The sequence below is a fragment of the Manis javanica genome, chromosome 14 (assembly GCF_040802235.1).
Source record: "Manis javanica isolate MJ-LG chromosome 14, MJ_LKY, whole genome shotgun sequence".
NCBI lineage: Eukaryota > Metazoa > Chordata > Mammalia > Pholidota > Manidae > Manis > Manis javanica.
In genome coordinates this window covers 62047403-62074736 of record NC_133169.1, presented here as the reverse complement: position 1 = coordinate 62074736, position 27334 = coordinate 62047403, and the positions used below count along the sequence as shown (strand labels likewise).

The 27334-nt window shown below is 41.3% G+C and overlaps 1 protein-coding gene across 4 annotated transcripts in view; it reads left to right on the top strand.

Moving 5' to 3' along the window:
• Positions 1–27334, top strand: part of LOC108390290 (zinc finger protein 475) — a 62651-nt gene that overhangs the window by 4045 nt on the left and 31272 nt on the right. For 2 of the 4 annotated variants that reach the window (XR_012124861.1, XM_037005258.2), the window contains exon 2: positions 26061–27308. The exons of 1 other annotated variant lie outside the window; for it this stretch is intronic. Coding sequence is in view for 1 of the 3 variants with exons in the window: in XM_037005258.2 (XP_036861153.1) it covers positions 26274–27308 (1035 nt within the window). In the remaining 2 variants the exon portion in view is untranslated. Of the gene's footprint in view, positions 1–26060; positions 27309–27334 lie in introns of those variants that run through there. One more of the 4 variants, XM_073221253.1, reaches the window with a different exon arrangement.

Below are 27334 nucleotides of genomic sequence, written 5' to 3'. Positions count from 1 at the left end.
CAAGTCATCAAAGACAAACAAATACATGAAATGAATAAGCATGACTGTTCCAATAAAACCTTATTTACAAAAACAGATGGATAGTTGGCCAGACATAGCCAGTGAGCCATAGTTTGTTGACCCTTGTTTTAATCTTCAAGGAATTCTGGTGAGATATCTTCCAAAATCATAATAGACATTTGAAGACTTGTGGCCTTGAACCAGTTCTTCCTCTGAACACCCAGCACTTTGGGGCTCCCTTCAGATGAAATATGACTTCCAAGGAGAATTAAGCCTTGAAAGTCATCTGCACTCAATGTGGTCAGGAGAGAGAGTACATGAATAAACTCAGCTTAGGAAAGCCAAATTCTCTGATTCTCCTTCAACTTTCTACCTAATCAGGCAGCAGCCAGTGAGTCAAATAGGCAGTGCCTATGTAGCTCCATTCTTGCGGGGAGCTCCATGCCATTGATGCTGGTTGCTCACTAGTTGATAAGCAGTCTTTACCATGAGATACAGAGCTTGGTTCAGTACCTAGTCATTGGCTGGATTCTCATTTCTCTTGGCTTTGGCTGAGTTACACTCCTAAAGCTAGAATACAAATTCCTTGAGTTAGTATTGTAAGAAGGATTGAAGAAGAATTAGATGCACATGTATCTAAAAGGCTGTTAGCCCTTCCTTTCCAAAAGTCCTTTCATGTTTTTATTCTTCTGTTCAAATAATGAACTTGATTTCTGTTTAAAGTTTTAATATAAAATCAAGCTAATCTCACTCAGTTCATTTAGCATTCAATATATTTTGTTAGCACCTACAGTGTGCCTGGCATTGGGTTAGGTGCTGAGGGTAAAAGTATGTAGAGAGAAAAACAAGTCCCTAATGTCTTGGAGTCCACATCCAAGAGAGGGAGGCAAATCTTGCATATGTAAACAAATAAGACAAAAATATATTCAGCAAGTGCTGTGAAGAAAATCAAGAGTGATGTCACTGAACATAACTGTGAGGATGGTGGAGGCAGTTGTACCTGTGTGCATGCATATATGGTATGTATGCATGTGTATCTCTGTGGTATATATGTATATGTAGGCATATGTGTTCATGTGTATGCATATGTACACACATGTGTGGGTATGTGCAAGTATGTGTGTGTCCCTCTATGTGTGTTTGAGAGAAAGAGAGAAATTGCTGGCAAAAGAGTAGTCAAGCTGGGTCTCTTTGACTTGATGATGTTTAAATAGAGACCTGAAGTATGAAATGAGAAAGCTATGCAAAGAACTGGGAGAAAATTGTACACAATATTAAGAACATGTGAAAGTCCTTTTCCAGTTTCTCCCCTAACCTACCCTAGAATGAGAATGAATTTGGCTGGTTTGAGGAACTGAAAGATGAACATGGATAAACAGTGCTGACAGGACGGAGATGAGAGAGGGAGACACTTAAAGAGGTGCCTGGTTACAAGGGCCTTCATGGTCAAGGGTGCGTGTTTTGCACTGAGAGTAGTGGAACAACTTTGGAACATTTAGTCTGTGGCGATTTAGGAAATGTTTTGTAATTTAAGCAGTTGAACATGACTGCTCTGCAAAAGATGGATTAGAGGGGCCAAGAGTGGAAGTGGTTCTCTACTCACTGTGACTGAAACAACGTATGGACGGTGAGGTACATCTACTCACCTGCCTGATAGTAAACTCAGGAGGGCAGGCAAAGTGCCCAAAAGGAATAACCAGCCACATTGCTGATGGATGTGGCCATGTGTCTGGTGAACTAATATAATGTCATAAAAAGTCATCCAAAAGCCAATGGGTAAATCTGGAACAGGAGTAGAAGAGTATGGGAAGGGAGATCATTAAGATGCAAAAGCATAAAGAACAGGAGATGAGAAAGTGAGCAGAAAGAAAATGTAAGATGACTAGAGTAATAAAAGATGTTTAATTTTCTGCCAAATCATTAATAGCCGATCATATGGGGAATGAAGAGAGGCTACATATATTTAGAGAGTCTGTTGGTGCCTATTATCTTTTCTCTTGCTCTATACTCCCTGACCCCACATCTCCAGGAAAATCCCCAATTATATCAGGACATCATTGGCGAGCTGGGGCAAAGAAAAACATCCTCATGACCATCTCAGCCTCACCTCACCCCCAGTGTGACCTCCCACAAGGGAAAAGATATGATCAAAGTTTAATGTATTTTATTTATTTATTTTTATCTCTTTATCTCCTGCACCTTTCTTACCCACCCCCCACCCACATCCACTATGGCAACTACCGATGTTTTCTCTGTTTTTATGAGTCCCTTTTGCTTGTTTTATTTTTTGGAGTCTGCACAGAAGTGAAATCATGTGGTATTTGTCTTTATCTGACTTAGTTCATTGAGTGAAATACTCTCTTGGTTCATCTATGTTGTTGCAAATGGCAAGATTTCATTTTTTTTATGGCTGAGTAATATTTCATCACATATATATATATGTACTACATCTTTATCCATTCCTCTGTCAGAGGACACTTACTTAGCTCCCATATCCTAGCCACTATAAATAATGCTGCAGTAAACATAGTAGTCCATATGTCTTTTCTAATTAGTGATTTTGTTTTCTTCAGGTAAATTCTTGAAAGTGGAATTATTGAGTCGTATGATATTTTTATTTTTACTTTTTTGAGAAACATTCATACTGTTCTCTACAGTGACTCCCACGAGGAATGCACGAGGGTTCCCTTTTCTGCACATCCTTGCCAACCCTTGTTATTTCTTGCTTTTTGACCTTCAGGTGAACTGATTGGTGTGAGGAGATATCTCCCTGTGGCTTTGATTTGCACTCCCTGATGATCAGTGATGTGGAGCATCATTTCATGTGTCTGTTGGCCATCTGCATGTCTTCTTTGGATAAATGTCTATTCATATCTTCTACTTTTAATCAGATTGTATTTTTTGGTGTTGAATTGTATGAGCTCTTTATGTATTTTGGATATTAACCCCTTATCAGATATATTATTTGCAAGTATCTTCTCCCATGCAGCAGGTCACCTTTTCATTTTGTTGATTGTTTCATTTGCTGTGCAGAAGCTTTTCAGTTTGATGTAGTCCCATTTGTTTACTTTTACTTTTGTTTCTCTCGCCTAGGGTGACATATGCAAAAAAATTACTAAGATCAGCGTTCAAGAGTTTACTGCCTATGTTTTCTTCTAGGATATTTATGCTTTCAGGTCTGATACATAGCTTTTGAATCCACTTCAAGTTTATTTTTTACTTGGTATGATCCTGCGGCCCAGTTTCACTCTTTTAGTTGTCCAGTTTTCCCAATGCTATTTATAGAAGAGATTGTCTTTTTTCCCATCGTATATTCTTGCCTCCTTTGTCATATGTTAATTGGTGATATGAGCATGGGTTTATTTCTGGGCTCTCTATTCTGTTCCATTTGATCTATGTGTCTATTTTTGTGCCAGTACCATACTGTTTAGATTACTCTACCTTTGTAGTGTAGTTTGAAATCAAGGAGTGTGATACCACCAGCCTTTTTATTCTTCCTCAAGATCGCTTTGGCTATTTGGGATCTTCTTTGGTTCATACAAATTTTAGATTTATTTGCTCTCACTCTGTAAAAAGTGCTATTGGTATTTTGATAAGAATTGCATTGAATCTGTAGAATGCTTTGGGTAGTACAGCCATTTTAACAATATTAACTCTTCCTGTCCACAGGCATAGATCATCTTTCAATTTGTTTGTGTCATCTTCAATTTCTTTCAATGTCTTATAGTTTTTAGAACATAGATCTTTCAGGTTCTTGGTTAGATTTATTGCCAGGTATTTTATGCTTTTTGATGCAATTGTAAATGGATTTTTTTCTTACTTTCTCTTTATGTTAGTTCATTATTTGTATATAGAAATGCAACAGATTTCTGTTACTGATTTTGTATCCTGCAACTTTACTGGATTCATTTATTAATTCTAATAGTTTTTGGTGGAGTCTTTAAGGTTTTCTGTATAAAGTACCATGCCATCTGTCAAAGTTTATTTTGTAAATTTCTACTGTGAAATGAATGAAGAACAAAATGAGAAGCAGCGAGTATTGAAGATAGAAATAAGCAATTGGAGAAAGACTTAGAATTCAATTTCAGTCAAAAATTGTCCTTATTAGCACCATCCGACCTGGTTACAATCCAGCATATCATTACCAAATAAGTGTTAGATGGATTGACATCCTGACATCATTGCTAAATGAAAATTATGACATGGTTAGCAGTATGTTCTTTTGACCCAGAAGAAATATGGAGAGGGGATGTGTAGTAGGAGGTGTGTGTATGTTCTTATATGGGAGGAATTGGAAGCAGGGTGCTCACTGAAGGGATAATAAATATAATAAAATTCCACCTTCTTGCCAAGCAAGTATATATATTCACTGGGAGGATGGAAATGCATACATTTAACTTGTGAAAAACTAATTACATTATGTCTCATTTTAAAATCAGAAATGTATAATAAGAAATTAGTATTTGTATTACTTGAATCAGTTCATGGCATTTCCTCTGAAAAATACCAAATGATCATGCAACATTAAAATAAGCTAAGTCTTGGATTGTTTTATCTGTTCAATTCCAAGTAAACCATCTAATATATGAAACACATAACATTTTGATCAACAAAAATTAAAACCACATTTTCCTCTTTGGCTTGCTATTTCCAGTGTCAAATACCATGTTGAGTGGAGTTTAATTATTTTAACTATTGGGGTATTTATATGTAACAAGAAATTTCCAAATCAAGTTTTCAACAGAGACTCCCAGGAGAAACTTATTGATAAGTAGCACAGTAATACTGTTGTTGCTAAAATTATTTAAATGGACATTATCCATTGCTTATCTAAATAAAAAAGTTTGGTCATGATTCAACAATTTAATAATCTTTAATGTAACATTTATTTCAATGTTACTTTTGTAACTGGAATTTTACAATTAATCAAAAAGGATCAAGATTTGTTACTTAAAATTATCATTGTTCTACGTTATTCAAGGCACAGATCCTAAATCTATGCATTTTCAGTTATTGATTCCATAATATCTTGATATATTTCAGCCTGTTTATGTATTTTTTCCATATAATCCTGGTATGATAAGATCCTGGTCTTTGAAAAATTAGAAAGCTAGTAGAACAATGATGTGAACAAACAAATATAAAGGAGCTTACAACACTTAAATAGAAATTTTAAAAAACAACTGGGAGGAAAGAACAAGGAATAAGAAAAGGTGAAGAAGAACTGCGAAATGGGCTCAGCTCACTGAAAGCAAATGGACACTTGACTAAGTACATCTCGCCTGTACTCTCCCACCCTGGATCCGGGGTAACAAAATAGTTCTCAAGATAAAGAAGAAGGGGAAACCTTTTTAGGCAGCTTAGGAGCTGTATGTCAAATTTGTCTTTTTGTGTTTTTAGAGTAACCTTTGTAGATAGGACTTCCGGGCATGAAAGGGCAGGAGCGTGAAAGGAAGAGGGTGCTCATGATGCCTGTCATTGGTGTTCCATGAACCTAGGCTGGTGGGATTCACTACCAAGTTTGCCTTGGAGCTGGGCTAACCACACCATCACGGAAAACCCACCTAGAGAAAGCTCTGCTAGGCTCTAGGATTGGGGACCTTAGAGTTGATGCATCTGTTCTATGTGAAGACACTAAAATGACATAATGCAGGAATAGTAGTATTATAATTGCATCCATGAGGGAAAGGCCAAGACCCTCACTGAAGCATTGGTATTGTTGAGCCTCTGATTACCTCCAGATGTCTTACTTTGATAAAAGATATGACTCTATTTGTTTGACTAGAGTGGAATTCTCTTTATTTGTAGTGACACAAAATTGTAACATGTATATAATTGAAGTATACATATTGTAATAATTAGCCTATCAACTCATGGGCAGAGGGGTTGGGTTATTTGGAAATATCTGTATGGGTGGTTGTGATGGTGATGGGAACTCAAAAGTAATGTCACGAAATATCTGTTCTGGGCTGTACTGCCAGAGGCAGCGTTCTGAGCTGAAGTAATTATTAAATAAATCTACTTCCAAGTAGGCCTTCTTACCAGACCCAAGTGTTCTGAGACAGTGGGGCATTTATTATAAGGATACATGTGCCTGGAAACACAAGGCAACCTAACAACCAGGCCTCAGCAAGCACAAGAATGACCTGTTCCAGAAGAAGTCCTAGCCAAGGAGTTGAGTAGACTCTGTTCTCTGGTCCAGACACCAAAATGATTAAAAGGTAATTTTTTATAAAATTTTCAGAATTCTAAAGGAAAGTCAAAGGAGCTTCTCAAATCAAGTTCTTTTCATTTCTGCTGAGTAGAGTGTTAATAATCAGTTATTGTGTCCATTGGCTTTTTCAGCCCCATTCTCATCAGTCTCTTTTTGAATTGTTAGAGTACTCTGAGCAGAACTAGAGGCCCACCCTTCTTCCCATGTTAGGGGAGGTAAAGGAAGAGGCCTGTCTTCAGTTGGCTCTGCAAACCTGACCTGACCACTGCCTTTCCACCACGAGGTGACCTGTTCCTCTTTCAACCTAACATGATTAACTGTCATAAATCCTAATATAATTTTGTATTCTTATTTGTGACACTGTGACAAAGGCTGCTTCTATTCTCTAAGAGGAATATGACAGCATTCCATGAGGACAGATGTTCTTTGAGTAGAATAAAAGACAAAAATTGAAGAATACCACACATCCGCTGTACCCAAGTAGCCGTGGAAGCCTTCAGGCACGGTCACCTGGGTGTCCTGACATCAGCCTGCACCCAAGCTCTGTTTTACCTCTAGTCTGTCTTCTTATGCATAATTTATTTGCCATGTTTCATGCTGCTGCTCAACTTTGCGACTCTTTCTCAGTGTCCTCTCTGCTTCAGCAACCACTGCTAACTATTATTCTGTCTGAGAAAGGAATGTGATTGGGCTGGTTCACCTTTTCACACCAGACCATGTCAGAGCCTACTGGCGAGTCAAGGATTGGCAGCCTTTGGCCCAGCACTCAGCACTCCTCCAAACAGCTCAGACTGGGCGAGGGGAGTGAAGTGATGTGTTTTGTAATTTCAGAAAATGTCCCCCTATTTCTCATAACTTCTCAGTATCTTTCCTTTTCAGGGCTTCAGGTTGGAATGTCTTTTAATAAAATGTGAATAAAATGTGGTTTGAGTTAGCTGGGGAATGAAAACTTTGGAATTCCTCAGAATATTTTAGCAAAAGGGAGAATAATTTCAAAAATCTATAGTTGTTTTCCTCACTGCATTATCCAGCCTGCTGGATTGTTTATGAAAGTATGGGGAAGAAGACACATATTAAAGCCATATAATAACAGTTAAGATGTCATATTTACCACCTACCACTGTGTGCTAAGTGTTTTTCTTTCTTTTAATCTTTACAATAACCCTATTAACAATATATTGGTGAACTTCCAATATTTGAACTGGAAATACCACATAAGAGAATTATGCTTCCTTGTAGAATTATAGTGTTTGGTGTGCTTTTTCTTTCTGCCAAGCTGACCTGATGTAAATATGCAGAAGCCAAAACAAAGAATAGTCAAAAAGAAACGGGGAGAAGAACATGCTTGAAGTGTGGATGGGAAAGATGTAGAGGTCACACAGAGGAGAATGCAAAATCTGAAAGGATGATTTCCTGTTGCACTGGCTGAGGGTTCTCACCAGAGCTAGAGAGAGAAATTGGGCCCCCACTGTGTAATGTTATGTGAGTATTTATGCTTGTTACTATAGAGTGAGTTGTACTGTAACTCTCATTCTAGACGGCGGCCTGAGCATCTCTGCAAGACCCCTGGGATGGAGTTCCCAGCCCCCCATGGGGTTTGCAGCAGGAACTAGAGCTGGTGACTGGGTGCTGACTGGTAAGATTCTGGGGCACAGTGTGGACAGAACCAGATGAGCAACAGCTTTTCAGAAGGCTGCGTGGATAACATCTTCCTTTTGGTATGTTTCAGTTTCCTACTACTGCTGAAGCAAAATGCCATAAAATTAGCAGGTTAAAAAACAAAAATTCATTATCTTATGGTTCTGTAAGTCAGAAATCCAACATGGACCCCCTGAAGCTAAAATCAAACTGTCAACTAAGCTGTAGTCCTTCTTGGAAGCCGTTTATGGAGGCCCTGTGTCTCCTTGCCTCTCCCAGCCTCTTGAGGCCACACACATTCCTCGATACATGGTCTCCTCCTTCAGTTCTAAAGTCAGCAATGGCTAGTTGGGCTCATTCTTTCTTCAGTTGTCCCTTCCATTTTGCCAAATCAGGGACAGTTTCTCCACTTTTGAGGACTCATGTGACTGGGTTGGGCCCATCACTTCTCATCCTGCTTTCTCCAGAACATAATGGAGTCCAAACATAAGAAGCCGCTCTTTCGTACTGATGAGCTGGTCAGCTTGCCTTATCCCTCCAGAGCAAATCGGCATGGGGTCGCTGCAGGACGCACATCTCTTTGCTCCCTTCCCAATGGCCCCTTGTCTTTACATGGTGGGTTGTCCTTCTGGACTTAAGTAAAGATAGACAGACAATGGAGACAATGAAATAAAGGGAAAGAGAGCCCAGAATGTGGTAAACACAAGAAAGAGGAAAAATCAGCATTCACAGAGTTGATTTTAAATTTCCTTGAATCCCATATGTCAGTCTTTCTGATCGTAGGTATGACTTACAATACACACAAATCTTCTCCTATTTCTTTTAACTAAAGGAAAACAGAATGAGCAGTTGATAATCCCACTGACTTCCTTGTTATTTGATAGCTACTGGGCATGGGATGGAAGGAGGCCTTCCATAAATTTTAAATCACAGAAAAGTTAAGCTATAAGCTAAGGACATTTGCAGATAAAGATCTGTCACCACATTCCATGTTTGGCTTAGGCTCTGGGGACAAGGAGAACGAGCAAGCTCCTCCCAGACACCAGGAGAGTCCTTTCCGTGGTTTTCCCCAGCCCGGAATATCCCATGCAAGATTCCTGAGCAATGAAAGGTTGTCATAAAGAACATTCTGAACTGTCAGTGAGCTCAGACCATCTGGCCTGTGAGAGAGCGCTTTGTTCCCGAGATTCAGGGATGCCAGATGGAATGACATTTTCTACGTTGGATGAGAGATTAGGGGAGACCAGCAAAAAGCCCATGTTCAGGGAAATGCCTTCAGCTTGTCGCTGGACACAAACCCCCAAGTCTCTGGGGTCACCACCAAGGAGGTCATGCAGCACATATCAGAAAACAGAGGCACACTCGCTCCACACGCAGCAGAGACCCGGCCTGCCTCATGGGCTCTGCTCTCATTTTGGCTTTCTGCCCAGGGAATTTTTCTCAGAAAAGCTCCAGGTAGAGAGAGCATTATTAACAAAGGGTGTTGATGTCTGTAATGAATGGTAATGACCATCAATTTAAGTATCAGCCAGGCTCTGGGAGGCATGGACCTCCTGGAAGTGGATAGCAGGAAGGCATGACTTTGAGGCTGTTGGAGAGTAAGTGGGTGATATGGTTAAAAAAAGACTCTTCCAGGATGCAAGGAGGCCCATCTCTCATGTGCCAGCCTATCCTGGCCCAGCAGCTCCCTTCAAGGGCAGCTGTATTCTTCACTGTGTTTGTTTCCACCTGGATGCTCTAGTCCAGTGGCCATGTGTCTGATCCTGCTGCTCTGTGTCCGGGAAGTGTGTGCCAAAGATAATTCACTGAGTTAGCACCATGAGACCAGGGCCGTGGAGACAGTGGGAACTGTGTAAGCATATCACATGGTGGGGCTAATAAGGTGTGTGTGTATTTGAAATTTCTTAAAAATTTAATACTAAAACAGGGGAATCTGTAGTCTTCTCCCACTATTTTTTATCATAATACATCAATGTTAGACACTTGATGGCTATGAGATATCTCATGCTAGGTTGAAAAGGAATTACTGCGCTGTTCTTATACATTTTCAGTTCAAATTAATTTAGAGGTGGTACTTGACAAAATGGTCAGCTTGGCAGAAAGAGAAAGCACACCAAATTCTATAATCCTAGGAAGCATAATTCTCTTATGAAGTCTTTCCAGTCCAAATCTTGGAAATCCAACAATAGGTTTTTAATAACTTGTTTATGGTTCTTTTTTATTGACTGATTCTTCCTTTAGACTAATAAGATAACCAACATTCTTCATCTGGGGAATCATTTAATGGTAAATCAAGGACCGTTGGTTTAAGCAGAAGAGTAGCTCTTATTGTATCGACAGATAACTAAATAATTATGGGAATGTCTCCAAAAAATTCAGGTGGTCTGTGAAACATATTTCTTGCCTGTTTGTGTTTTTCTTTTTTCTCTTTTTTTCCTCTTATACCATCTCTCCTGTGCTGACCTAAACACTGGCTGCTTCTTTTTTTTTCCTCTGTGGAATCAGATGCATCATTTCCTATGACCCTCCGATAATGTATGGACATCCCTTCTCAGGTCACTGGCTCTTCCCCCTGGATATTTCCCTTGCTCTTAGGGCCGAGTATTTCAGTTTGACTCTCTTTTCATTAGCAAGTTTCCTTTCTGAGTTTTTACCAATAAACATGTCATGCTTTTAGTAATTATCTCCCTTGGAAAAGAACTCAACCGGATTCCAGTTTCCTGAGGACAAGTGCTCCTTGAAGCGATTTTCAAATACTTAATTGAGGAGAAACATGGGGGAAAAGGGAACTCTAAAGTAAAGATCACAAATGGTCACAAACTCAAATGCCTTTGAGGATCAGTTGTGAGCTGTAAATTAGTGAAGCAAGGGGCTGATAAGAAACTTTGGAAGAATGAGGCCTGGCTGCAGACCTGCAGGCCCAGCCCTTACTCACTAGCAGCCCATGTTGGATGTTCCCACACTGCAGTGTGGGCTCTGTGTGGCCAGATCTTCCACTTCTGCAAAAAAAAACCAAAAAACTCTGACTTTGTGTGATATCTCTCAATTTCAAAATAGTAGCAGCTTCATTATTTAACACTTTTAAATCTCTGCAGGCCAAAAGCAATGTATCTATGGGCTAGATTTGGACTATGAACTGTTTTAAAGTCTTGAGAAAGCGCTACTTAGCACAGAGCTGTTTTATTGCAACAGAACTATTCCAATGTCAGAAAATATGGTGCGTAGACTTGTTTATTATCCAATGACCTGACTCCCCACTTTTTTGGTCTATCCTGAATTTCTGTATATTGTAGGCCTCTAATGTGATTATACTGGTGGTTTCCATAACCAGTTCTCTACCACTCCATATGTCAATAGTACAATTACATGGTCATACCTGTGTGCCGTTCATGACTCCTGAGTACTCTGTGATTTGGATACTCAATATAGCATGGAAATTACAGGCTCAGTCTAACAATAGCTCACATAGGGTGATAATATGAGCCTAAACAGCATAAAATGTCCTTGCAGAAGATTCTACTTAGAGTCATAAAGCATGCTTTTCTCCCGTTTCCTGTTCTCGCAGATTTCCTAACAGCACAGATTATTATGTCAATGACGATTAGATTGAAGGAAAGTGAAGGAACTTCTTGGTGTAAAACTCTTCACAGTGGAGGAGGGATAAGGAAGAATAGACTTTTCATTAGCTGTTCACATTCGGCCTGGAAAAGCCTATATGGGCAACCATATTCCCTTGAGGCCACATGCCTCAGGCTGAACTGTTTCCTTTTTACCTTTCAGATACTGCTTCTGTCTTCCCAGACCATATCATGTCCAGTTCCCAGATGCTCTCACCTGGCCTTCTGTCCACTCGCATCCGAATTACTGAGGGTGGCGAATGCCATTGGCCCAAGTGCTATACAGAATGGAGCGCAGAGAACCAGGCAGAATGGCTGCACCAGCTCCCCTCAGCACTTCCTGGGTGTTCTGCATCTCTGAGTGGGATTGTCTTACTTTTTGACTCCCTTTGTGGCAGTGGTGGCCTTGTGGCTGGGCAGTCAGCAGAAGTGTGTCATCTAAAATTAAGAAAAAAGCATGTCTGCCTCAAATGGCATGTTTCCCCATGTGATTTAATTCAGTCAGTCATAAATGGAAGAGCAACATTTTCTACTCTTGAAGCATGGGGAGGGTGTAAACATTACCAAAATATGTTTTCAGTGGTCCAAATGAGTTGAGAGTTGAATGTTAAGATAGCATTATATTATTTTCTAAGATGCTATGAAAGAATTCATTTATGGCAATAGTAAAGTAAGGCACAGCTTAAATATCACAGATTTTTATTAGTTTTATTCTGAGGTTGGTTACATTAGTCAGGAGACAGACACTGTAACATTACCTGAACAGGGAGAATGTAATATAAAGAGACATTAACTAGAGTTGCTATTGTTACCTAAATGTCTAGCAGGGTATAAAGAAAACGTGACACTACAAAGGAGGTGCCAGCTACCATTCCTAAGGCTGGAGTATCAAAGGGAAGTGGTTTGAGTTATTAAAACTTAGAAATGTAGAAGGAGTGCCTTCTGGAGCTGAACATCAGATCAAGGGAGCAGAGACAGCTGGTGAAGTTGTCTGGCCCGGGAGAGGAGGGAGTCTGGTTTTCAAGTGTTGAAAAACTGTAAACTGGCTTCAGCTGCTGCTGCAGGAAAGAACTGTTTCCTCCAGGATGCGAAAGTGTTGCTGAGTGCTGCTCACAGGAGCCACGAGGAGACAGGGACCCTTTCAAAAGGAGGCCCTCTCTTCCGCCTCCAATTTCGCATTCCTCCTGCGGCGCCGCAGTAGCAGTCTAAGGTAGAGCCCACGGGTGAAGCCGAAGGGGGCTGTGCAGCGCCAGCATCCCAGGGCAGAGTGTAGGAAAGAGCCTTTGGAGCCACAAGATGGTGAGTTCACAACTGGCAGCCATGATGCCTCCTAGCTCTTTCAAAAGCTCCCAGGAAAACATTGCTTTTTATTTTCCTGAAGCAAAATATGTCCTTCAAATTTGTCCAAAATAAAAAAATAGTAATAAATCTAAGTCAGGAAGGCTTGAGAATCAATTTCTTAAAAACCATTGGTTCAAAATTTACCAATTCAACTTTTTTAACTCTGGTTTTTAGGAGAAAGTATATATTTAATAAGTCAGTTTGGTGCCCTCACAATTTTGTCTCTCAAAAAGAATTCCCTCATCAAAAAGGAAGAAGATCCTGAAATGCAAAAATATCACTATTAGAATTCCTTTTGTGCTAAGCCAATGAGAAATCTTAAAATACAATTGTATCTCAATTAGTGTTAGGTTTCCACGTGAGTAAAAGACTCTTATAAAATACAAATAAACATGTATTTCTCTTATGTAAATAAAGCCCAACGGAGGCACTTCAGAGTTTACATGGTGGCTCCAACATTATCAGGAACTCGAGTCCAACCTTTGTTATGTCAAGGGTTACATGAATGGGTTTTGGCCCAAGAAGGCTGTGAGAGCTCCAGCCACCACATCCACGCTTTAAGCATCATATGAAGGGAGCAAAGAGGAGCAAGGTGTGCTCCTACTTTAAGAAAAGAGATTTTACAAGTCCCACACAGTACTTCACTAGCTACAAAGGAGCCTTTAGGCTTTAACTAGAAATTACATGCCCAGCTAAAAATTGGGGATCTCATAATTTGAAGGAGTTGAGCAGAATAACTATTGGTAGGGAACTAGAGGCCTCTGCCAGACTCTAGGAAATATATTCCTTAATCAATGATCAGCCTTGGTGTGACTAAGTCCATCAGCTCCTTTTGAAAGGCAAGGTTTCAGAGGTAAGGAAGACTGGAGAGTATAAGAGGGCACTAGGTGGGGAGAATGGAGTCTGCTGAACAGGGTGAATGGAGGATATTAAAGACAAACCTCCTCTATTTTATAGTTTTGCTCAGAGCCAGCATCGTCCCCAGTGCCATCTTTCTTATTTATCTCTCTGTCCATGTAAAGAATTTGGATTCTATAGTAACAGGAAAGGAGTCATGTATCCCTTATATTTATTTTGTTTCAAAGAACTAAATTTTTCTTTTAAATTTTAATAACTTTGGTTGTATTTTTCCCCCCTCTTCCATAGAAAAACACCTTTTCATGCCTATGGGTTTTGGATTCCCATGGTTATTCATATTCATCTTTGTGAGTTTGTCTCTCCCTTCCCATGAACCCCAAAGGGCATGGAAAATGACATCTATTGATAAAGTGTGACACCTTCCAAGACATTCTTTAAATATCCTATGTGCAAATATGGTCAAAATGGATAGTTCAAGCCAACTGGAGTGAATATCACTCCATGATGCTTGAGACAAAAATGGCTGGCTTTGCAAAGTGGTTCTCTTTATAAACTAGCAGCATTGCTTTATGATGTGTCTGGGTGACAGGCCAATTTCTTATGTGATTTAAGTATAAGTAATTAGTGTTTTCCAGCACTTTGCTTTTAGAACCAACTTATAAGATAGTACAGCTGACCATGCTGTACTTTGTCAGGAGTCCTGGTGGAAACATCATAAATTTCTCCTGTAGACACCTCATTTCCAAAAATTCATTTGCTTCCAGCTACCTCTCCTCTTGTATTTTGATACCTTTAATTAAATAAGACAGAAATTTCATGAGAATGTTGTAGCAGGAAAGAGATGGTAGAAAAGAAAAGATGAAGATTCACTTGAGAATTTTATGTTTATCATGTTTGCAGCGGAGAAAATACTGGTAGTGCACAAACACCTATGTAAATAGCGATCCACCCCTAATGAAAACGGTGAAGCAGCTGAAAACAGAGCACCTCTTCGGGCAGCGTTCACTTTAACTCTGCACCTGGTACAGCACCCAGATCCTCCTCAGCCATCCCCACCCCTGACCAGCAACATCAGTTTTTCTTAAGAATGTTGCTGAGATCAGGAAAAAGATCTATATTGTGCATCATGCAGGGGAAAGCTTCATTTAGAAAACCACTTACAGCAAAATAAAATGATCCCTGTGGCTTAAGGAAAAATGCTGCCTTCAGTGGCCCCCACCTCTCCCCTGGTTTTCCCCTCTCTGAGGTTTCTCTTCTGTGCCCAGTTCCCGTCCTCTCTTTTGACTCTACCTTCTCCTGAAAGGGACTGTAAAGGCTGGTGAGAGCTTAGTTACCTCCCCATGGGGCAAATGAAGGGTACATTAAAACGGATAAAAATGAAAAAGAAGCAGCTCAGCTGGGGGAATTTTAGGCAGAATGAATAATGGAAAGAACTGGGGACTGGCACCAAAGGGAGCTGGTGTGCATTCCCAGTTCTGTCATTTAGAAACTAACTGTCTTGGGCAAGTTACTTGTCTTTTCTGAGTCAAAGTTTTTTCATTTTTAAAATGGAAATAATAATACCTGCCTTATAATCATTGGAGAATTAACTAAAATTATGTATATAAATGCAATACCTGATGTATAGTTGGCATTTGGTAAATATTAGTTCTCTTACCTTATCATAAGGGAGGTGGAGAAAGTCATGGACTTTCTCTGTGTTCTAATCTGCTGGGAACAGTGTGCGTGTGTGTGTGTGTGTGTGTGTGTGTGTGTGTGTGTGTGTGTGTGTGTGTGTGTATGAGTGTGAGAGAGAGAAAGAGATTGAGAGGGAGGGAGGAAGAGAAGTTCGGAGATTGCAAGTGAGTTTAAGGACAGTAAAGCTATTTGATTGCATTAATTTTTTTCCAACTATCCTCTTAAGTAATTTTGGTATGTGCAACTTTGGTGAGAAGGAAAATGGGAAACTAAAGCCAGAGATCCTTGGTGGGCAAGAAATGAGAAACAACCAAGCTGAGTGGTTTGGTGGGGCACAGGGCGCATCATTTTACTCATGTGCTGATAAGAACCGAATGAAATAATTTCACTGCATTCCTTGTGTTCTATAGATCCACTTTCTCTTTTAGATGGTGTTGATCAAGTGATACATTTTGTTTCTCTAAGCTTCATGTTCTGCACTGGCCATTCTGTTTGGGCCAATGCATTCTTTTGTCATATGCGTTACTATCGCTGTCTTAGGAGCTGTCAAGATGAAGAATGACTTCCATTTCTGTGCCAGATCTGATTTGTTAGACTTAACTGCAAAAATTCAGACTTTTTTGGCCCCAAAATACAGGAACTCAGCACAGATCTCACAGCTCTTCTTGTCCCTTATCAGATGCAGCATTCAAACAGTGTTTTGATATCACCAGCAGGGCTGTCCTCACTTTGCCTGAACTTGTGCCCATCGAGGTCCACAGGGTCCAGCCTCGGATCAGGTGCTGCTCCCTCTGTGGTTGGGAGAAGATGCTATGGAGCCTCCAATCCAGATCTGGGTCATCCTTCAGGAAATGAAGAAGGTCCTAAGATACCTGAAAAGGATCTTTCTTGGGGCTAGATTGTAGATCCGGGGTTAAGTTGATTCATGTCTTTCCCCAGGGAAAAACTCCTGAGGCTTCTGTTCACTATGAGATCTTCCTAGCCCTTTCTAATGGTTTGTTTGGGAAAACCACTGGTCATGATTTTATAAAAAATATTTGGAAGAGGGGCGGAACCAGGATGGCGGCGTGAGTAGAGCAGTGGAAATCTCCTCCCAAAAACACATAGAGCTATGAAAATATAACAAAGAAAAATCTTCCTAAAATAGAGACCACAGGACACAGGACAACATCCAGACCACATCCACACCTGCAAGCAACCAGCGCCTTGCGAAGGGGGTAAGATACAAGCCCCGGCCCGGCGGGACCCGAGCGCCCCACCCCCTGGCTCCCGGCGGGTGGAGAGAAACCGGAGCGGTTTTTTTTTTTTTTTTTTTTTGGCGAGCGCTTTTTGGAAGCCTTAGAGGGACGGGCCCCCGTTGCTGGGGAGGCAGGGTGGCGGGACCGGTGAGCAGGTGCCTGGGAACGGCGCCGGAGGACAAAGAATATCCCGCGTTTCTCCCTGCGGGACCGGCGGGCAGGTGCCTGAGACCGGTGCCTGAGGACGGAGGAGGTCGCGCGTTTTTCCTTTTTTTTTTTTCTCTTTTTGGCGAGCGCTTTTTGGAAGCCTTGAAGGGACGGGGACCCCAGTGCTAGGGAGGCAGGGTGGCGGGACTGGTGAGCGGGTGCCTGGGACCGGCGCCTGAGGACAAAGAATATCCCACGTTTTTCCCTGTGGGACCGGTGGGCGGGTGCCTGAGACCGGCACTTGAGGACAGAGGAAATCGCGCGTTTTTCCCCTTTTTTTTTTCTCTTTTCTGCGAGTGCTTTTTGGAAGCCTAAAAGGGACAGGGACCCCGGTGCTAGGGAGGCAGGGCGGCGGGACTGGTGAGCGGGTGCCTGGGACCGGCACCTGAGGACAAAGAATATCCCGCGTTTTTCCCTGTGGGACCGGTGGGTGGGTGCCTGAGACCGGCACCTGAGGACGGAAGAAATCGCGTGTTTTTCCCCTTTTTTTCTCTCTTTTTGGCGAGTGCTTTTTGGAAGCCTTGAAGGGACAGGGACCCTGGTGCTAGGGAGGCAGGGCGGCGGGACTGGTGAGCGGGTGCCTGGGACCAGTGCCTGAGGACAAAGAATATCGAGCGTTGCTTCCCTGCGGGACCGGTGGGTGGGTGCTTTTTGGAAACATTGAAAGGATAGGGACCCTGGTGCTAGGGAGACAGGGCAGCAGGACCAGTGAGCGGGTGCCTGGGACCGGCACCTGAGGAAAAAAAAAAAAAAAATCGCTTGTTTTTTCCATTTTTTTTTTTCTTTCTTTCTGTTCCCTCTCTCATTGTTGCTGTTGTTGTTTTGGTTTGGAGAGTGCTTTTTGGAAGTCTTAAAGGGGCAGGACAGGTCACTTAGACCAGAGGCAGGGAATCTGGGGATCTCTGGGCACTCTAACCCCCTGGGCCGCAGGGAGCACAGAGGCCCCTTACGGAGATAAATAGCCTCCTGGCCGCTCCCCATCCAACGGGGCTCCACCATTTTGGAGGAACAGCCCCAGCCAGGCCAAGCCCACAGCAACAGCGGAGATAAACCCCAAAGCAACTGGGCGGGAAGCAGAAACCCTGTCTGCGCACAGCTGCCCAGCACAAGCAACTAGAGGTCGCTATTCTCCCAGGAAAAGGCTACAAACCAACAAGAAGGGAAGCTCTTCCAGCGGTCACTTGTACCAGCTCTGCAAACTATCTCTATCACCATGAAAAGGCAAAACTACAGGCAGACAAAGATCACAGAGACAACACCTGAGAAGGAGACAGACCTAACTAGTCCTCCTGAAAAAGAATTCAAAATAAAAATCATGAACATGCTGACAGAGATGCAGAGAAAAATGCAAGAGCAATGGGATGAGATGCAGAGAAAAATGCAAGAGCAGTGGGATGAGATGCAGAGAAAAATGCAAGAGCAGTGGGATGAAGTCCGGAAGGAGATCACAGATGTCAGGAAAGAGATCACAGAAGTGAAACAATCCCTGGAAGGATTTATAAGCAGAATGGATAAGATGCAAGAGGCCACTGAAGGAATAGAAGCCAGAGAACAGGAACGTATAGAAGCTGACATAGAGAGAGATAAAAGGATCTCCAGGAATGAAACAACACTAAGAGAAATATGTGACCAATACAAAAGGAAAAACATTTGTATTATAGGGATACCAGAAGAGGAAGAAAGAGGAAAAGGGATAGAAAGTGTCTTTGAAGAAATAATTGCTGAAAACTTCCCCAAACTGGGGGAGGAAATAATCGAACAGACCATGGAATTACACAGAACCCCCAACAGAAAGGATCCAAGGAGGACAACACCAAGACACATAATAATTAAAATGGCAAGGATCAAGGACAAGGAAAGAGTTTTAAAGGCAGCTAGAGAGAAAAAGGTCACCTATAAAGGAAAACCAATCAGGCTAACATCAGACTTCTCAACAGAAACCCTACAGGCCAGAAGAGAATGGCATGATATACTTAATGCAATGAAACAGAAGGGCCTTGAACCAAGGATACTGTATCCAGCACGACTATCATTTAAATATGATGGTGGGATTAAACAATTCCCAGACAAGCAAAAGCTGAGGGAATTTGCTTCCCACAAACCACCTCTACAGGGCATCCTACAGGGACTGCTCTAGATGGGAACACCCCTAAAAAGAGCACAGAACAAAACACACAACATATGAAGAATGGAGGAGGAGGAATAAGAAGGGAGAGAAGAAAAGAATCTCCAGACAGTGTATATAACAGCTCAATAAGCGAGCTAAGTTAGGCAGTAAGATACTAAAGAAGCTAACCTTGAACCTTTGGTAACCACGAATCTAAAGCCTGAAATGGCAATAAGTACATATCTCTCACTAGTCACCCTAAATGTAAATGGACTTAATGCACCAATCAAAAGACATAGAGTAATAGAATGGATAAAAAAGCAAGACCCATCTATATGCTGCTTACAAGAAACTCACCTTAAACCCAAAGATAAGCATAGACTAAAAGTCAAGGGATGGAAAAACATATTTCAGGCAAACCACAGTGAGAAGAAAGCAGGGGTTGCAGTACTAATATCAGACAAAATAGACTTCAAAACAAAGAAAGTAACGAGATAAAGAAGGACACCACATAATGATAAAGGGCTCAGTCCAACAAGAGGATATAACCATTCTAAATATATATGTACCCAATACAGGAGCACCAGCATATGTGAAGCAAATACTAACAGAACTAAAGAGCGAAACAGACTGCAATGCATTCATTGTAGGAGACTTCAACACACCACTCACCCCGAAGGACAGATCCACCGGGCAGAAAATAAGTAAGGACACAGAGGCACTGAACAACACCCTAGAACAGATGGACCTAATAGACATCTATAGAACTCTACATCCAAAAGAACAGGATATACATTCTTCTCAAGTGCACATGGAACATTCTCCAGAATAGACCACATACTAGCTCACAAAAAGAGCCTCAGTAAATTCCACAATATTGAAATTCTACCAACCAATTTTTCAGACCACAAAGGTATGAAAGTAGAAATAAATTCTACAAAGAAAACAAAAAGGCTCACAAACACATGGAGGCTCAACAACATGCTACTAAATAATCAATGGATCAATGAACAAATCAAAATAGAGATCAAGGAATATATAGAAACAAATGACAACAACAACACTAAGCCCCAACTTCTGTGGGATGCAGCGAAAGCAGTCTTAAGAGGAAAGTATATAGCAATCCAGGCACACTTGAAGAAGGAAGAACAATCCCAAATGAATAGTCTAACATCACAATTATTAAAACTGGAAAAAGAAGAACAAATGAGGCCTAAAGTCAGCAGAAGGAGGGACATAATAAAGATCAGAGAAGAAATAAACAAAATTGAGAAGAATAAAACAATAGCAAAAATCAACGAAACCAAGAGCTGGTTCTTTGAGAAAATAAACAAAATAGATAAGCCTCTAGCCCAACTTATTAAGAGAAAAAGAGAGTCAACACAAATCAACATAATCAGAAATGAGAATGGAAAAATCACGACAGACTCCACAGAAATACAAAGAATTATTAAAGACTACTATGAAAACCTATATGCCAACAAGCTGGAAAACCTAGAAGAAATGGACAACTTCCTAGAAAAATACAACCTCCCAAGACTGACCAAGGAAGAAACACAAAAGTTAAACAAACCAATTACAAGCAAAGAAATTGAAACAGTAATCAAAAAACTACCCAAGAACAAAACCCCGGGGCCGGACGGATTTACCTCGGAATTTTATCAGACACACAGAGAAGACATAATACCCATTCTCCTAAAAGTGTTCCACAAAATAGAAGAAGAGGGAATACTCCCAAACTCATTCTATGAAGCCAACATCACCCTAATACCAAAACCAGGAAAAGACCCCACCAAAAAAGAAAATTACAGACCAATATCCCTGATGAATGTAGATGCAAAAATACTCAATAAAATATTAGCAAACAGAATTCAACAGTATATCAAAAGGATCATACACCATGACCAAGTGGGGTTCATCCCAGGGATGCAAGGATGGTACAACATTCGAAAATCCATCAACATCATCCACCACATCAACAAAAAGAAAGACAAAAACCACATGATCATCTCCATAGATGCTGAAAAAGCATTTGACAAAATTCAACATCCATTCATGATAAAAACTCTCAGCAAAATGGGAATAGAGGGCAAGTACCTCAACATAATAAAGGCCATATATGATAAACCCACAGCCAGCATTATACTGAACAGCGAGAAGCTGAAAGCATTTCCACTGAGATCGGAAACCAGACAGGGATGCCCACTCTCCCCACTGTTATTTAACATAGTACTGGAGGTCCTAGCCACGGCAATCAGACAAAACAAAGAAATACAAGGAATCCAGATTGGTAAAGAAGAAGTTAAACTGTCACTATTTGCAGATGATATGATACTGTACATAAAAAACCCTAAAGACTCCACTCCAAAACTACTAGAACTGATATCGGAATACAGCAAAGTTGCAGGATACAAAATCAACACACAGAAATCTGTAGCTTTCCTATACACTAACAACGAATCAATAGAAAGAGAAATCAGGAAAACAATTCCATTCACCATTGCATCAAAAAGAATAAAATACCTAGGAATAAACCTAACCAAGGAAGTGAAAGACTTATACTCTGAAAACTACAAGTCACTCTTAAGAGAAATTAAAGGGGACACTAATAAATGGAAACTCATCCCATGCTCATGGCTAGGAAGAATTAATATCGTCAAAATGGCCATCCTGCCGAAAGCAATATACAAATTTGATGCAATCCCTCTCAAATTACCAGCAACATTCTTCAATGAATTGGAACAAATAATTCAAAAATTCATATGGAAACACCAAAGACCCCGAATAGCCAAAGCAATCCTGAAAAAGAAGAATAAAGTAGGGGGGATCTCACTCCCCAACTTCAAGCTCTACTACAAAGCCATAGTAATCAAGACAATTTGGTACTGGCACAAGAACAGAGCCACAGACCAGTGGAACAGATTAGAGACCCCAGAAATTAACCCAAACATATATGGTCAATTAATATTTGATAAAGGAGCCATGGACATACAATGGCAAAATGACAGTCTCTTCAACAGATGGTGCTGGCAAAACTGGACAGCTACATGTAGGAGAATGAAACTGGACCATTGTCTAACCCCATATACAAAGGTAAACTCAAAATGGATCAAAGACCTGAATGTAAGTCATGAAACCATTAAACTCTTGGAAAAAAACATAGGCAAAAACCTCTTAGACATAAACATGAGTGATCTCTTCTTTAACATATCTCCCCGGGCAAGGAAAACAACAGCAAAAATGAGCAAGTGGGACTACATTAAGCTGAAAAGCTTCTGTACAGCGAAAGACACCATCAATAGAACAAAAAGGAACCCTACAGTATGGGAGAATATATTTGAAAATGACAGATCCGATAAAGGCTTGACGTCCAGAATATATAAAGAGCTCACATGCCTCAACAAACAAAAAACAAATAACCCAATTAAAAAATGGGCAGAGGAACTGAACAGACAGTTCTCCAAAAAAGAAATACAGATGGCCAAGAGACACATGAAAAGATGCTCCACATCGCTAATTATCAGAGAAATGCAAATTAAAACTACAATGAGGTATCACCTCACACCAGTAAGGATAGCTGCCATCCAAAAGACAAACAACAACAAATGTTGGCGAGGCTGTGGAGAAAGGGGAACCCTCCTACACTGCTGGTGGGAATGTAAATTAGTTCAACCATTGTGGAAAGCAGTATGGAGGTGCATCAAAATGCTCAAAACAGACCTACCATTTGACCCAGGAATTCCACTCCTAGGAATTTACCCTAAGAACGCAGCAATCAAGTTTGAGAAAGACAGATGCACTCCTATGTTTATCGCAGCACTATTTACAATAGCCAAGAATTGGAAGCAACCTAAATGTCCATCGGTAGATGAATGGATAAAGAAGAAGTGGTACATATACACAATGGAATACTACTCAGCCATAAGAAGTGGAAAAATCCAACCATTTGCAGCAACATGGATGGAGCTGGAGAGTATTATGCTCAGTGAAATAAGCCAAGCGGAGAAAGAGAAATACCAAATGATGTCAGTCATCTGAGGAGTATAGGAACAAAGGAAAAACTGAAGGAACAAAACAGCAGTGGAATTACAGAACCCAAAAATGGACTAACAGGTACCAAAGGGAAAGGAACTGGGAGGATGTGTGGGCAGAGAGGGATAAGGGGGGGGAAGAAGAAGAGGGGTATTAAGATTAGCATGCATGGGGTGGAGGGAGCAAGGGGAGGGTGGGCTGCACAACACAGAGAGGACAAGTAGTGACTCTACAACATTTTGCTAAGCTGATGGACAGTAACCGTAATGTGGTTGTTAGGGGGGACCTGATATAGGGGAGAGCATAGTTAACATAGTATTCTTCATGTAAGTGTAGATTAAAAATTTAAAAAAAAAAAAAAAAAAAAGAAAGAAAGAAAGAAAGAAAAGGGGGATTACTCCTTAACAGGATAAAACTATTGGTAAATCAAAGATCAACGCATGCTTTAAATATCCTTAATGTTGATCACTTAAAGGGTGTCAGATGATCAGCTATGTAGGTACTCTTTTCTGATAATATTCCTTTCTCTTAATTTAAAAAAAAAAAAAAAAAAAGCAGTTACTGTGTGCTGACCTCCAATGAGTTCTGCACAGTGGTATAGAGGGCATGTCAAAGTGTGGGCAAAGGGTCTCTTTGTTTCTATGCAGAAGATCAAGGCCTAGCTTGGATACCCAGAAAATGAACTAAGATACGATATGAGGAGGAGCTTCCGGCATCAGCACTCTCTGGAGGACTTGTGCCGGGGGATGATCATCAAAAAGCCTCCACAGGGATCCGGACGATGCTGCGGTTGTGGCTGCATCCAGCCCACCGTCTCCTGGACTTGCCATAAGAATGAGGAGGGAGATGTCTAGGCTGGCATGTGCATACAGTGAGACAATGAATTTGACCGGATCTGTACTGTTGGAACTCAACCAGGAGTTGGGAGGGGTGCAAGTTGTAGCACTCCAAAATCTCATGACTATAGACTATCTATGGTTAAAAGAACATATGGGATGTGAACAGATCCCAGAAATGGGCTGCTTTAATTTGTCTGATGGTTCAAGTACAGTTGGACAATATCCATCATATCATAGATAAATTTTCACAAATGCCTAGGGTGCCTAACTGGTTTTCTTGGCTTCACTGGAGATGGATGGTAATTATAGATTTGCTTTGTTTATGTCACCGTATTCCTATTATGTTAATATGTGTGTGCAAATTAGTCAGTAGTTTAATACCTATACATACTTAAGGTAATATACAAGAAGATATGTCAAAGAAATAATCAATCCTCCCAAGTTTCCTTCATATGCTACATCTATAGCTTTTCTTCTTCCTTCCTAATTACAACCCTTAAATAGAATTCGTGCCTCAGATCGAATTTACCGAGTATCATAATTCCTCCAGGTGGTAAAGATACCTCGAGACAAGTGCTGGGCATAGAAGCCACAGGGCATAAATCTGCAAAGAAGTAAAAAGCTAACCTTTGCAAACAATATGGCTTCTCTCTCACTTACCAACTTTACATTTCCTTGTATGGCCCCGGAAGATGACTGGTTAGCCAGAGACGGGTAAGATTCCTCAAGGGAGGAACAACCTAAGACAGGCACAGTCGCAGGGGGGCCATCAGGTGAGAATTTGGGGATCAACAGAGGTGAGGCTCAGAACCTCACCCCCCCTGCTTTGAGAGAAATCTTCTGCATCCATGGATGTCTTGCTGCCCTTGTCTAGCCTGGATTAATACTTAGTCCATAGGCACACACCTGATCATCTGATCATCTACATTTGCCTTCTTACAGCACTAAACTATGTTTTCTACCTTTATCTTGCATCTACCTACCACTTCAGCATTTTATTAAAAATAAAAATAATAATAATAATAGGAGAAATGTGGGATCAACATATAAATCAAGTACAAAAATCAAACGAATATTCATATTTGACCTGATTGTTTATAGGTCATATTGCATGATCAAAACCGAAAGTTTCTGTGATGACTGCCCTTGTACTGTTCACCATGTAAGAATTTATTCACTATGTAAGAATTCGTTCACCATGTAAGAACTTGTTCGTTATGCTTCAGAAGATTGGAGACTGACGAGAATTAGGCTTGAGATGGATTAATGATTGTACATTGAGCGTTGACCCCCCTATACTGAATTTTATTGTTGTTAACAACCATTTGATCAATAAATATGAGAGATGCCCTCTCAAAAAAAAAAAAAAAATTTGGAAGATAAATAGGTACTATCTATAGACAGACAGTTATCTACATAAAACAATGTGAGCACCATAGCTGCACAACGAGCATCAACCAATGTCTGAGCACCCTCATCTCAGGCAAGACTTGCAGGGATCCCACCAGGAAGAGCATAGGAATTCTTGGCTTGACACTTAGGGCCACAATTTTTTAATACTCCATTCCCTTTATAAAGAAAACAGATGCCTGTATGTTGTGACATTTACCCTCGTCCGAGGGTTTTCCTCATATCCTCATTATATTCACTGTTGAAGTACTTCCTCTGCAGGGGTTCTTCACTGAGGCCCATGGTTACTCAAGGAGTCTGCACAGTACTCTATTCCAAATAAAATCTATATCACAACCAAAAATACTCAAAAATTTTTTTCAGTAAAATTAGTGTCACTTGTAAAGCAAGAATTTTATTGTATACTTTTAAAATCATTATTCTGATAGAGGTCCAAAGGCTTCAAAGAATTCCCAAAGGGATTCATGGCACAAAATGTTAAGAATCCCTAAGGTAGGAGATCTCTTTACAGGATCTGTGACAGTTTCACCCTTTCATTTTCATAGTTCTCGGTTCTCTCTTCCATGACCTCATCACCATACCTCTGCTGATTTGAACCGCATGTGTCTACGATGTACTATGACTGGTGATATTTCTTTGGACAGCATACTTCTTACAATGCAATTCAGTAACAGTGCAATTCACAATGGGAATTTTCTTCAAACTGATTTCACCATTTACTGAGCAAATCCTATGTGCTAGTTACTCTTCTAGCTAAAGAAGATACTAGGTAAAAAAAAAAATCACTGCTCTTTATCCACTTACAATCTAAGAGGAGGGTGTGTGTATGTGTGCACACATGTACATGTGTAATAATTTTTTGATTTATGTTCCCCCCCGCAGATCTTGGAGGCATCTGAGGTTTAATGGGGACTTTCCAGCATTCCAGACCATTGCTGTGCGATGAGGCTCTGAGTCACACTCTTTGGGTCTGAGGTACTGGCAACAATGTAGAACCCCAGGACGGCCAACCTGACTAACCTTCACTCTAAGCAGAGACCCAAAATGAGCCTGGCCTAAAATCAGACCAAGCACTAGAGAAAGACTGTTTTGTTCATGGAAACAGGAAAGGAGAAAAGGGTTTCCAACAAATTGCAACAGACTTTCCACCATTCTAAAGAACCCACCTTCCTTATCAACCAAGCCATTCTATCTAGTGATCCCCATTCTAGCCTTTTGCCAGGAACAGAGCTAATCAGTCCTGGTGAAAAAATAAGGACGAACCCTCAGAGAACTCGACCCGGAACGGTGATACTCTCCAAGCGGTCCAGTAGGAGAATTATGTCAGCAAGCCAGCCCCGGCACCCTGTGATCCCATCACGGAGGCCTGGATTCCCCGTGTGCTATATCTGTGGCCGGGAATTTGGGTCCCTGTCACTTGTCATTCATGAGCCCCAATGCCTGGAGAAGTGGCGCATTGAGAACAGCAAGTTGCCCAAGCACCTGAGGAGGCCAGAGCCCCGCAAAGCACAGCCTCTTGGTGGCAGTGGAGCCCACAACCTTCAGGCAGCAAATCAGGCGGCACTCCAGAGCTCCCAGGCTCAGCTGCTGCCCTGTGAGTTCTGTGGCCGCACATTCCTGCCAGACCGTCTTCTTGTTCACCAGAGAAGCTGCCAGCCGAAGGGTGAGAGGCTCAGAGCACCAACCCCCAGTGGCTCTGATGCTCTTACTGGGCTCCAGAGAGCTCCTGGTGGCATCCCAGCCCGACCAAGGATGCTCCTCTGCTACATCTGTGGTAGGGAATTTGGCTCCCTGTCCCTTCCTATTCACGAGCCCAGATGCCTGGAAAAGTGGAAGACAGAAAACGACCAGCTTCCCAGGGAGCTTCGCCAGCCACTCCCACAGAAGCCTCAGGGCCTTCCAACCGGCCAGTCCAGCCAAGAGGGTCCAGGCCAAGCTCAGCTCATGCCCTGCCCAAACTGCAGCCGGACCTTTGCCCCCAACCGCCTTCTGGTGCACCAGAGATGTTGTAAAGCTCAACCTAGTGGGTCAAAAGTTCGGAATTTGACCTTGGGGAGTAAAGGTGGCCTTACAGAGACCACCCATTCCAAGCAGAAGCAGAACATGGCGACACCCACTATGGCTGGCAAGGTAATTCGTGCCACATGAGCTGCACT